At 41.1% G+C, this 13,419-nt stretch overlaps 1 protein-coding gene across 5 annotated transcripts in view; it reads left to right on the forward strand.

Annotated features, from left to right (window-relative positions):
* Positions 1-13,419, forward strand: part of sptbn2 (spectrin, beta, non-erythrocytic 2) — an 89,011-nt gene that overhangs the window by 60,680 nt on the left and 14,912 nt on the right. For all 5 annotated transcript variants that reach the window (XM_072675360.1, XM_072675396.1, XM_072675387.1 and 2 more), the window contains 15 exons: positions 561-652; positions 1,154-1,234; positions 3,603-3,718; positions 4,688-4,800; positions 5,254-5,441; positions 5,791-5,908; positions 6,085-6,243; positions 6,636-6,938; positions 7,464-7,617; positions 8,329-8,723; positions 11,168-11,272; positions 11,729-11,887; positions 12,085-12,296; positions 12,622-12,759; positions 12,979-13,198. In XM_072675360.1, coding sequence (XP_072531461.1) covers positions 561-652; positions 1,154-1,234; positions 3,603-3,718; positions 4,688-4,800; positions 5,254-5,441; positions 5,791-5,908; positions 6,085-6,243; positions 6,636-6,938; positions 7,464-7,617; positions 8,329-8,723; positions 11,168-11,272; positions 11,729-11,887; positions 12,085-12,296; positions 12,622-12,759; positions 12,979-13,198 — 2,553 coding nt within the window. The remainder of the gene's footprint in view (positions 1-560; positions 653-1,153; positions 1,235-3,602; positions 3,719-4,687; positions 4,801-5,253; positions 5,442-5,790; positions 5,909-6,084; positions 6,244-6,635; positions 6,939-7,463; positions 7,618-8,328; positions 8,724-11,167; positions 11,273-11,728; positions 11,888-12,084; positions 12,297-12,621; positions 12,760-12,978; positions 13,199-13,419) is intronic.

Below are 13,419 nucleotides of genomic sequence, written 5' to 3' on the forward strand. Positions count from 1 at the left end.
CTAAGATGTAAAAAGGGTGTCCTACTAATATTAGTTATGTGTTGGTCAGATGTTTGGTATGAATCGAATATGACACCAAGAAAAATCTGCCAAGTGTTACATTAAGTCTGATAGATTTAGATTTATCTGCAGGTTTGACTGATCTATATAATCTGCACACCTTATAACTGTGCCCAGTGGTAACATGTATAAAGTGAATAATAGTGGTCCAAAAACAGATCCTTGCGGAACTCCATATCTGACTTTTTTTATATATAATTTGAAGACAAATCTTTTACCTTTACAAACTGGTAACATTCAGTGAAAAATGATTTGCACCACAATAGGGCAGTTCCTGTGGTAAAGCAGATACAGATGCACTAAGCCCTCATCTTTGTGTTGTACAGATGTAGGTAAACTAGGCTTTATTGTACAGATGCAGATGCACTAGATTTTAAATGTTCCTGCAGATGTTTACAACACTAGACTTCATTCTTTGTGTTGTACAGATTTAAATGACCTAGATTTCAGGCCCTCCACTTATATGTTTGCATGTAAACTGGATTGCGTGTGTTTTGTAGATCCAGGACATCAGCGTGGAAACGGAGGACAACAAAGAGAAGAAGTCAGCCAAAGATGCTCTACTGCTGTGGTGCCAGATGAAGACTGCTGGGTAAGGAAAAAGGAGAACAAGAGAACTGTGAAAAGAAGGAGCAGAGAGTGAGAGGGTGAGGGAGCAGGGATAGGGAAAAGATTGAGGAGAGTGGATAAAGGGCGAACATAGTGATGACAACTGAAGGAGGTCAAGAAAGTGGTGAGAAAGTATAGACTAGAAGGTGATTGAAGAAAGGATTTTGGAATGCAGAGATGATGATGATGAGGGAGAGATGAAAAATGAATGAAAAAAATGAAAAATAACGGATAAGAAGTTACGGATAAAAAACTTAGTATATGAGCAATGGTATCATTTATGGGTAAGAGTGCTGAGAAAAGGAAGAGATCATAAAAGAAATGACGTAGTTGAAGGGAAAAGTCAGAGCAGAAAGGTTGAGCAGTAGCAGAAAAAGAGTGAGAAATGAAATGAAGTTTAGTCAAGTTTTTAGTCAACACTGTTGTCTTTCAGTTTGACTCAAATTGTCTCCACACACACACTAACAAGCTGTCGTTCCTGCAGGTACCCAAATGTCAATGTGCATAATTTTACCACCAGCTGGAGGGATGGCCTGGCATTCAACGCCATCGTGCACAAACACAGGTATCGTTTTAAACACACACGCACTTACTTAGTGACAGCAATGACAAAGGTCAGTGTCATCGAGCGTGCATGCAATGTGCAAACACGAAGGACACCTTAAAAATGCTGGTGCCACAGACACACAGAGAGAAACGCACACAATTACACACATACACACTCGCACAGCTTCATTCTTCAACATGTACACACACATAGTTAAGCCTAGAGGTATTCCAGTCAGTAGCTGAAACCTGTCAGTCGCCAGCAGCAAATCAGCCAGATATGCCCCAAAAGCCATTAACCTCAGTCCGGGTTGACTGAGCTGTACTTCAACCATGAGCTACTACTGCCTCTCAGCTCACTTTATTGATGGATTTCAAAACCCATTAAGCCCCATAACTAGGAATGGGATGGTAGACGTGAACAACCTACTGCTGCTATCTCGCAAAGTACTTGAACACATTGCTTAAACTGAAGCTGAATGTGAATAAATAATAATAAAAAAGATAATAGTCAATAAAATATAAAACCTCAATATAAAACTGCAGTTTTAATTAATGGTGCTGCCAAAAAAAACAAAAGAAATATGATATTAAAAATATAAACACATGAACTGTATGAATACACTGATCTCTCACAGATCAAGCATAGAACGTTGATCATCTCATAACGGTAATAAATGTGAAGCTCTGGGATGTGCGTTAGATGGTAAATTAACTGGATGCGGGGGGAAATGGGCAGCGTAAAAACCTGACCTATCAGGGGCTAAAGCAACTCTGAAATGTCAAGGCTTGTGGAGGCTTCAGTCAGCAGTGATAAGTATCCCCCAAAAGTGGTCCAAGAAGGGACAAACAGGGTGTTGCACTCCCAAGGCTAATTCATACGTGAGCACAGTGAAGACTTTTCCATCTGGTCCAGACTGACAGAAGAACTACTGTGTACAGTCAGGGTGCTTATGCTAACCCTTGTGCACCTCCAAAAGAGCCTCCTGTGGACACTTGGAGTGAGAACTGAAGCAATGGAAGGAGGTCACCTGGTCTAATGAGCCCTACTTTCTTTTACATCTTGTGGATGGTGGGTACGTGAGCACGGTTTACCCGTGGGAGGTGCTGGAACAAGAAGTCCAATGTTCAGTAGCTTCACTTCACAACTTGGAGTACTTAAAGGATCTGCTGTAATGTCATGGTGGCAGATACTACATTGAGAGAGGTCTTGTAGAATGGGCTGTTTTAAAGGACCAGCAGCATATTAGACAGGTGGTCGTTATGTTTTGGGTCACTGCTGCATGTTTAATGTGCCAGACTGACCTTCTAACGTCTGACATTTTACAAATGTGGTGCACCATCACCCCAACAGATCTGTCTGTGTTAGTGATGTCAACACTCAGGTCTTCCTTATTATCTGTTGCCCACCTGTTTAATACTTTATCCTAACAGCCCACCTGAGCCACCGTTTGCTTTGCCCTTCTGACAAACTTCTCAGCGTCGTCCTCGCTCATTTACTTTCAATCTTCGGTTCTTCTCTTTTGCCTCTTCTCAGTGTTTGAGATGTTTCTGTTCTGCTCTCTCTCTCTCTCTCTCTCTCTCGCTCTCTCTCTCACACACATGCACATACACACACACACTGCAGTGGTGAGGCGAAGAAAAAAGAAAGACAAGATAAGTTGACCTAAATAAGGAGAATAAATTATGTCACTCTCCAGATGCTGCAGTACAGCATTACTGATGGACTGGCGCCATCTGCTGTTTGTTAAATGTGCTGCAGCATAGATGTATTAAATCATTCACCAAGCCTGTAAAGCTATTCTGTGTTCTTGCTGGTGATGAGACAATATTGGGGGAAAAAATGCTATTATAATATCAGGGCTAAAAATATGCATGGTTTTCAGTATTACCGTGGTGATGTTAAAGCATATTTACACCACCATTCAGGTTTAAACAATACAATTGTTTGATAAATGTATATTTATGTTAGGCCTGCACAATTTCACAGGTTTCAGTTAATTAGTAAGAAACTGTAAAGCAAAATGAAGGTCTTTTAGATATGACAGAATAGTGATCAGAGACTAAATATTGTGGGATACACACACAGTTTAACAAATTGAACATTTTAATGGACCTATTAGAACTAAGATAACATTACCCCATAGGTGAAAAGAAAGTCACATCTAGTGGTGGGTGACAACAGGGTTAATATGAGTAAATAATAATTTTAGCAACTAAAAGAATCAGTCCAATTTCCTCAGAAATACATGTAGAACACCGTGATTTCTGACAAGGCTCTGAAAATAAAGAATTCCACAGGCCTGTTGTGTTTTAGTGTGGTTAACCTTCCTCTTCCATCCTTCTTTTTATCTTTCACTGTTTCTCTTTCTCTCTCTGTCTCTCAGGCCGGATCTGATCGAGTTTGACACTCTAAAACGCTCCAACGCTCACTATAATCTGCAGAATGCATTTAATGTGGCAGAGAAGGAGCTGGGGCTGACCAAACTGCTGGACCCTGAGGGTAGGCATGCACATACGCGCACACACACACTAACATGCATACACATAAATATGCATGCACACAAACTCTCCCAACTAGCCAAGAGCTATCAGGATTACTGTAATTAATCACGGATTAAGACAGACTTGCAGCCAGGGTGGACAGACTGTGTGTGTCTGTGCGCGTGTGTGTGTGTGTGTGTGTGTGTGTGTGTGTGTGTGTGTGTGTGTGTGTGTGTGTGTGTGTGTAAAAGACTGCAGAGAAGTTTGTCAAGCTTCCAGTGTTCAAGGCTGACAGCAGGAATGAATCATACCTTGTGTATCTCTAGACAATAAAAAGCACATCGCACTTGTCTGTCATGGAATTTTTTTTTTCATATTCTTTTTTTAATACAGATCTACTTATTTGTTTTTGTTGACTGGGTTATTGATTTCTTGTGATTAAAGTTTTGGTTGTTGTTATTATTATTGTTGTTGTCTGAATAGTAGTAAAAAGAGACAACCAAAGACAAAGTGTTGTATTTGATTAGGGCAACATATAGTTTCAGACGCAGTTTTACTATCCATTTACAGCCCGGTTGCCTGGTTTTAGCTTCCTTTTAGTGCCAATCAAATGAAACTTTCGATGAAATTTTTCGCCCTGTAAAAATGCAACTGAAAAACTGTTGTGCCATATTTTTAAAAAGTGTGAGAATTACAGTATGAATAGGTGGGACTAAATAGTGGTAGGCTGAATAGGTAGAGATATGTACAATGAACAAGTTGGCCCTAATGCTATCAGAGAAACAGACTACAGCCTATTACAGCCTTTACAGCCTATTTTTTTCTTTTCTTTTATGGACTGCACGAACTGTGTAGTGAGTGGCAAGATTTGAAACTTCCAGTTTTGACCAGATTTGAGTCTTTTAGAGCCTTGAAGTATTGTATTATGTTCTACCTAAACTTTCTAAGCATTTTTCTTTCTTTCTGCCTTTCTTCCTCATCCGTGTAGACGTTAATGTGGATCAGCCAGATGAGAAATCCATCATCACATATGTTGCTACATACTACCACTACTTCAGCAAGATGAAGGCACTTGCCGTGGAGGGAAAGAGAATTGGCAAGGTGTGTTTGTGTTGCTTGAGAGGGCCGATGTGACTGCAGGTTTCCCTTCTGAAAGCTTGGAGTGCACATGATTTGTTGTTGGTGAACAAAAGATTGATATTGAAGTCATGCCAAGCTCCACCTTGTTTGGAATGGAAACCTGCAGCCACACCAACCTCCTCATGGATCAGGTTTTCTCCTTTCTCCTAAAATTAGATTTAAAAACTTTGATATTTTTTTTTTTTTTTTTGCTGAACTCTCGTGTTAAGGCCACTTTTGGGGGTTTTGATATCGGATAGATCAGGTGATGTCCATGTTAGTTAAATTTTACAGTCATTCATTCCTTCACAAACTTGGAAAGCCAGTAGCCGCTACACTTCTGAAAGCCCCAACTGTAGCTTTTTAAAGTTACAGGAATGTGTGCGAGACTGTGATGTGATGGGCTATTGGCTAAGAGAGAGTGTGTGTGTTAAGGTGCTGGACTATGCTATCGAGGCGGATCAGCTGATTGAGAAGTACGAGACTTTGGCGTCTGAACTGCTTCAGTGGATTGAGCAGACCATCGTTACCCTTAACGACCGTCAGCTTGCCAACTCTCTCAGCGGCGTTCAGAACCAGCTGCAGGCCTTCAACACCTACCGCACTGTAGAGAAGCCACCAAAGTCAGTGTCTGTTCTTATACACTTACATACACACACACACGTTTTATATTCTACAGTGTCATGTAGACCAAATCAGAACATCTGTAAATGCACAAGTTTGTCATACTAGCACTTTTTTTTTTAAGAACCAGTAAATATGTATGAACCCAAACTGTAATAATGCTCTAGGCTGTTCCCCGTCAGATTGACTTCTAGTGTTTGTTAGCAACATTAGCCTTATAGCTAAAGTGTAAAACTAAAGAAGCAAAATATGGATGTCGGACATGTTTTGACTAAGCAAATTTGATTAGTCACATGTTAGTTTTGCATGTTTAAATGTAAACTAATAGGTTTTCTTTGTATGTGTTAGGTTCACAGAAAAGGGTAATTTGGAGGTTCTCCTCTTCACCATCCAGAGCAAAATGAGAGCCAATAACCAGAAAGTCTACATGCCTCGAGAGGGCAAGCTTATTTCTGACATCAACAAGGTATACACACATACATATATATATATATATATATATATATACCCAAACACACATTCAAACTGACTCAGGTCAGTTTAACAATAATTCAGTAAATATGTTAGTTATTACCCCATTAGTCCGTCCTGTGGCTTTGTGGTGCATGACAGAAGTGTGTGGTGTTGTGATTGGCTGAGCAGGCATGGGAGCGGCTGGAGAAAGCAGAGCATGAGCGAGAGCTGGCTCTGAGGAATGAGCTGATTCGTCAGGAGAAGCTGGAGATGCTGGCCGCTCGTTTTGATCGCAAAGCCGCCATGAGAGAGACCTGGCTGAGCGAGAATCAGCGACTGGTGTCCCAGGTGAGAGAGAGAGAGAGAGAGAGAGAGAGAGAGAGAGAGAGAGACACACACACACAGTTTGTGCTGTCCGGGAAAACATCCCAAGACAAATAATGAATTTAACATAGATAATTTTACTATTGGAATGTATAGCTAGTAAAATATAACTATACGTGTTCTGTTTAAATTATATGTTGATAGTGAATCAATGACTATTAACCATTGAAGGAGTGTAATACAGTGTAATGTAATACAGTAATATTGTAATGTGTTATCATTTACAAATCTGCCAATTACATGGCTTAGCATCACTCAAAGCAAGATTTAGTTTTTACAGTTTATGCAGTTGTTTAGCAAATTTCAAAGTTGTGTATTTCTCAACCACCCTTGACCCTTTTTGTTGCCACCTGCAGGACAACTTTGGCTTTGATCTGGGTGCAGTAGAAGCTGCTACCCGTAAGCATGAGGCCATAGAAACGGACATTGGTGCATACGGAGAGCGTGTGGCTGCTGTGGAGTCAGTGGCCCGTGAGCTAGAGGCGGAGGGATATCACGAGGTGAGACGCATCCAGGCACGAAAGGATAACGTCCTGCGCCTGTGGGAGTACCTGAAGGAGCTGCTCGCTGCTCGTAGAGAGAGACTGACCACACACAGGGACCTCCAAAGGCTTCTCGAGGAGATGAGATACATAATGGACTGGATGGGCGACATGAAGGTGTGTGAAAGTCTAGCTTGGCTGACACTTGTATCCGACCTAGGCTAGTTCCTCTGTGCTGGTCTATTTTTGTTTTTTTCTCTCTTTGTTTCAAAATTGATGCTATTGAACTGCCACTTTCAGATTAATTTATGTTTCACTGATGAACGGTAATTGTCACACTTCCAAGGTGCTCAAGGTTCTTCACTATCCTGAGTAAAACAAAACAGTAACAAATGAGAAATAACATAATGAGAAAATATGAGAAATAGGTTTGATAAGATTTTATTTACTCCTTGATTTGTCATATTGTTGCATTTATGCAGTGGGATGAAATCTAGTCCATCTATTAGCAGTCCTTTTAACCTAGTCCTTGTAGTTCTTGCAAATGTGTCATCTGCATATACATCTTAACTAGTTTAAACTAGGTTTTCTAAGAAGTCAGCAAAGAAATTGGAGTTTGAACAAAGAAGTTTAAGTTCCAGTATATGATTATTGTTTGGTTGTTAATCAGTGCTGTTTAAGTAATATCTTTTGTGTGTGCAGGGTCGTCTACAGTCTCAGGACAGCGGTAAACACCTTCATGACGTGGAGGATTTGCTGCAGAAACACACTCTGGTGGAGGCAGATATATCCGCCCAGGCAGAGAGGGTGCGAGCGGTACAGGCAGCAGCCAAACGCTTCACTTCAGACGAAATGAGTGAGCATTACATATATTAACTACTGACATACACTTGCATCACAGTGCAAGTAAATATAAAAGTTAAATATAAAAGGTAAATACTGTAAAATAAGCCATTTAAAGAATTCTTGTGCCACAGAGAGAGACAGTATATGCTGTAGAGGTATAAAACCTCAGAAATTTGAAACGTAAGCTTCAATATAAAATTAATTAGTCTTTTTATTACTTGACTTTGATGGTTCATTAAGGATGCCTCGTAGAGGCTCACCTGACGTTCAGCTAACATTCAGCTGAAGATGCATTAATTGCAACTGAACTTTTAGTTGAATATTTGAATGTTTATTGAATGTAACACTACGCCTAATAATAACCCTAACTTTAACTTTGAATCAACCCTAAATCTTAACCTAAACCTTAAATCGAACCCTAATCCTAACCCTTAAAGGGTGGGGTAAAAGTTAGGGTTGGGGTTAAATGTAGGGTTGCATTCAATAGACTGTCGATTAGTTTCAACATAGAGTTTAGTTGTATTTAATAGGAATTCAGTTGAATATTAGTAGATGTCATTTGAGCATCTACGCTGCATCTAAAATGGCCCATCCAAGAAAAGTGTTACCATAGTGTTCTTGTTATGTGTACAACAATGCAAACCGTGTGCACGCAAACACACGTTTATTTGCTATATGCCATACATGATCATCCCCATTCACCTTCTCTCTCCCAACCTAGTGTATAAGCCATGTGAGCCGGCTCTGGTGGAGGAGAAGGTGGCGCTGCTTGGCCAGACTTACGATGAGCTAGGGCGCTTGGCGGGTGATCGGCGGGTGAAACTGGAGGATTCTCGTCGTCTGTGGCAGTTCCTGTGGGAGCTGGGCGAGGAGGCGGCATGGATTCGGGAGCAGGAGCAGATCCTGTCTAGCGGAGACTGTGGCCGCGACCTTTCCTCCGCCCTACACCTGCTGTCCAAACACGAGGCCTTCAGAGACGAGATGGCCGCCCGCTACGGCCCACTGAGTAACAGCATCGCCTCTGGAGAGCAGCTGATACAGGAGGGACACTTTGGCGCCCCCGAGGTTACGGAGAGGATCAAAGACATCAGAGCACAGTGGAGTCATTTAGAGGAGGTGAGGAATGGAGGAAGGGACGTTGTCGAACAACACATTGTCGAAATCTCAAACTGCAACACAGTTCAATTCCGTGTGTGTCTGTGGGAATTGGCGCCAGGCAGTCTTAGGCTTGTATGCAGTTGCTTAGCCATGGAAGCCCATTTCTTTAAGATCCTGATGAACAGTTATTGTGCTGAAGATGCTTCCAGAGGCAGGCAGAATTTTTCAGCAAGCGATGCAACAGAGGATATGCCATTTTAGTTACTTACTACTAGGAAGCATTGCCACATTTGAAGTCACTGAGCTCCTCAGTATAACCTCTTTCACTGCCTGTGTTTGTCTATGTCTACTGCAAGAAAAGGTGATGGATTATATGCACCTGTTGATAGTTGGGTGTGGCTCATAGGAGTGGCATGTACATGCTTTAGACCATGTAGTGTACGCTGAATACTCCAGTGTTCCTGAAAGCTGTGTACACAGTAAAGCAATATAGATGATTAAAACATGTTTAGCCCAATTGTATTTTGCTCAAGAATTCTGTATAACATATTAAAAATAATAATAGTTCATCCAAATTCGAAAATTGATGAATCATCCCTTTGTCGACTAAAACACCATGTGTGTTATTTTTAATACAACCAGTGTATTTAGATGAACACAAGATATATGTTCACCACTATGTGTCAGAGGTACTTTGTGTGCTTGTGGCACATACAGTGTGTGCAGAATTATTAGGCAAGTTGTATTTGAGAGGATTCTTTTTATTATTGAACAACAACTATGTTCTCAATCAACCCAAAAGACTCATAAATATCAAAGCTTAATATTTTTGGAAGTTGGAGTGGGTTTTTTTTTAGATTTGGCTATCTTAGGAGGATATCTGTCTGTGCAGGTAACTATTACTGTGCAGAATTATTAGGCAACTTAATAAAAAACAAATATATACCCATCTCACTTGTTTATTTTCACCAGGTAAACCAATATAAACACAACATTTAGAAATAAAAATTTCTGACATTCAAAAACAAAACCAAAAACAAATCAGTGACCAAAATAGCCACCTTTCTTTACGATGACACTCAGAAGCCTTCCATCCATAGATTCTGTCAGTTGCTTGATCTGTTTACGATCAACATTGCGTGCAGCAGACACCACAGCCTCCCAGACACTGTTCAGAGAGGTGTGCTGTTTTCCCTCCCTGTAGATCTCACATTTTATGAGGGACCACAGGTTCTCTATGGGGTTCAGATCAGGTGAACAAAGGGGGCCATGTCATCATTTTTTCTTCTTTTAGACCCTTACTGGCCAGCCACGCTGTGGAGTATTTGGATGCATGTGATGGAGCATTGTCCTGCATGAAAGTCATGTTTTTCTTGAACGATACCGACTTCTTTCTGTACCACTGCTTGAAGAAGGTGTCTTCCAGAAACTGGCAGTAGGTCTGGGAGTTGAGCTTCACTCCATCCTCAACCCGAAAAGGTCCCACAAGTTCATCTTTGATGACACCAGCCCATACCACTACCCCACCTCCACCTTGCTGGCGTCTGAGTCGGAGTGGAGCTCCCTGCCCTTTACTGATCCAGCCTCGGGCCCATCCATCTGGCCCATCAAGAGTCACTCGCATTTCATCAGTACATAAAACCTTAGAAAAATCAGTCTTAAGATATTTCTTGGCCCAGTCTTCTTATGTTTCTTGTTCAAAGGTGGTTGTTTTTCAGCCTTCCTTACCTTGGCCATGTCCCTGAGTATCGCACACCTTGTGCTTTTTGATACTCCAGTAACGTTGCAGCTCTGAAATATGGCAAAACTGGTGGCAAATGGCATCTTGGCAGCTTCACGCTTGATTTTCCTCAATTCATGGGCAGTTATTTTGCGCCTTTTTTTTTCAACACGTTTCTTTGGACCCTGTTGGCTATTTGCCATGAAACGCTTGATTGTTTGGTGAGCACGCTTCAAAAGTTTGGCAATTTCAAGACTGCTGCATCCCTCTGCAAGACAATTTTTGACTTTTCAGAGTCCGTCAAATCTCTCTTCTGACCCATTTTGCCAAAGGAAAGGAAGTTGCCTAATAATACCACACCTTATATAGGATGTTGATGTCATTAGACCACACCCCTTCTCATTACTGAGATGCACATCACCTGATTTACTTGATTGGTAGTTGGCTTTCAAGCCTATAGAGCTTAGAGTAGGACAACATGTATAAAAAGGATGATGTGATCGATAGATGGATTAACAGACTTAAATGCATGTATGTATAAATGAATGGCTGTATAGAAGTTTTTAGAAGGCAGTCATAATGGTGAATTGACTGTAATGTAAATGGATGGGTGAATTAAGACTCTGTCTTAAGGATCACACAGCACATTGAAACTAGGTTCAGTCAGTCCTGAGTTAGTTTTTTTGGTAAAGCAACTTTAATTTGTTGTTTCAGTTCAGTCTTTTAAACTCTCTCCCTCCAGGCATCGCAGCTGCGTGAACAGCTTTTGAAGGAGTCTGTGGCTCTGCACCAGTTCCAGACTGACGCAAATGACATGGAGGCCTGGATCCTGGAGACACTCAGACAGGTGACTTTAAAATAATGTTCTTCTGTTGTTTTTTTTTTTTGTTGTTGTTTTTTTTTTCCTTCCCTATTTCTGCTTTTAATAAGGGTCATATGCCAAATTAGACATTTGTAATTGAATAAACATATTAAGGTCTGTCTTATTTTGTAAATGTTGAAGTATCTTTATTATCTGGACTGATAAATGTTTAAGGTTTGCACAAAGTCATGATCGAAATGGTGATATGATCAGTCTGAGCAAGATGGCAGTAGTAATGAACCTTAACCTTATTGATGGCACACTGTTATGACTGTAGTAGTAAGTAAGTAAGTGCAGGTTTGGGGATAGGATAAACAGATGTGTCTGCAGCTGTAGTGGTGTAGCTATAACTACACTGTCTGTAGTATATATGTAACACGAGGTCTCAGGGGCTGCACATGGACATGTTGATAACCGCGTGGTACCTGTGTCTTCTGGCAGGTGTCTAGTCAGGAGGTTGGCCATGATGAATTCTCCACGCAGACGTTGGCACGGAAACAGAGGGAGGTAGAAGAGGAGATCCAGAGCCATCGTTCTCTCATAGACTCCCTGCATGAGCAGGCTGAAACACTGCCTGCTGCGTACGCTCAGTCACCAGAGGTAGGTGCATATACTGTGGAGCGAGCATTCACCTAGAAAAGGATCGCCATGGGTTTGTGTGGGTCAATGTAGGCAAGACATGAGGGTTCATGTCCAATATGTGTTCATGTAACAACCAATATGTATATAATATATATCATATGTAGTTCATATCCAGTATCTATTTATGTATATGTATTTATTACTCCGTCTCTCAGGTGGAGGGGCGTTTGCCTGCGATTGAGCAGCGCTATGAGGAGCTGGAGACTTTGTCGTCAGCACGACGGCAAGCCTTGGAGGGAGCGCTAGCACTCTACCGTATGTTCAGCGAGGCAGGAGCCTGTCAGCTGTGGATCGGGGAGAAGGAGCAGTGGCTGCACAACATGGAGATCCCCTCCAAACTGGAGGACTTGGAGGTGGTCCAGCAGAGGTATAGGAATGGATCAATACAACATTGTCTTTATCGATTTCTCTCACTGTGCAAAGATATTTACTTTATCTTTATCTTATATGACTAGAGTAATATATTTTTATACACTGTTATACACTCTCTATACTGTATTGTTTGAAGCCCTTTAAAAAGCTTGTTGAATAGTATTTACAGTCATTAAGAATGTAGGTCTTTTACGAAAATAGTTTAATGTAAAACATAGTATGCTGTGACCAGAGTGTAAATTGAAATGGTTGTGAATGCTATATTATGGTATTATGTTATGCTTGTAATTGTTTAAGTTTTGTTATGCTTTGTTCTGTAGGTTCGAGACTCTGGAGCCAGAAATGAATAACCTGGGCTCTCGCATAACTGATGTTAATCAGGTGGCTGAGCAGCTGCTCAAATCGGATAACCGCAACAAAGAGCAAATCGACCAGACACAGGATCAACTCAACAACAGGTATACTTAAACACACAAACTAATGCAGAGTCAATGCTGCATGTTTAGTGCATGGTCTGTAGTTTATCTGTAACAGCGCATGGTCTTTAACTGTATATTCACAGAAAGTAAAAATACAATTATGCATGTTACGGTTATGTAATTGAATATTTCATAAATGTATTAAATGCACTTTATTTTTGATTATCCATTAAAACCTGTAAACTATTTTTTGTACAGGTGGAGTGAGTTCAAGCGTGTGTCAGATCAGAGGAAGCAGGCTCTGGAGTCTGCTCTGAACATTCAGAACTATCATCTGGAGTGTAATGAGATCCAGAGCTGGATGAAGGAGAAAACTAAAGTCATTGAGTCCACCCAGAGCCTGGGCAACGACCTGGCTGGCGTCATGGCCCTGCAGCGCAAACTCACTGGCATGGAGCGGGACCTGGAGGCAATACAGGTACACACACACACGTTCATGCCAGCATGGAGCAGGAGCTGGAGGCTGTACAGGTACATACAGATATACACAGACGTGTTTACACCAGCATAGAGCGGTAGCTGAAGGCTATAAAGGTACACAACAAATATTTCTGAGAACACAAATTAAATCTTTTACACACACTCACAGTGAAGGGCCTAGAGGTTGTAAAACATGCATAATGCATAATTATAAAATGT

The sequence above is a fragment of the Salminus brasiliensis genome, chromosome 1, assembly GCF_030463535.1.
Source record: "Salminus brasiliensis chromosome 1, fSalBra1.hap2, whole genome shotgun sequence".
Lineage (NCBI taxonomy): Eukaryota > Metazoa > Chordata > Actinopteri > Characiformes > Bryconidae > Salminus > Salminus brasiliensis.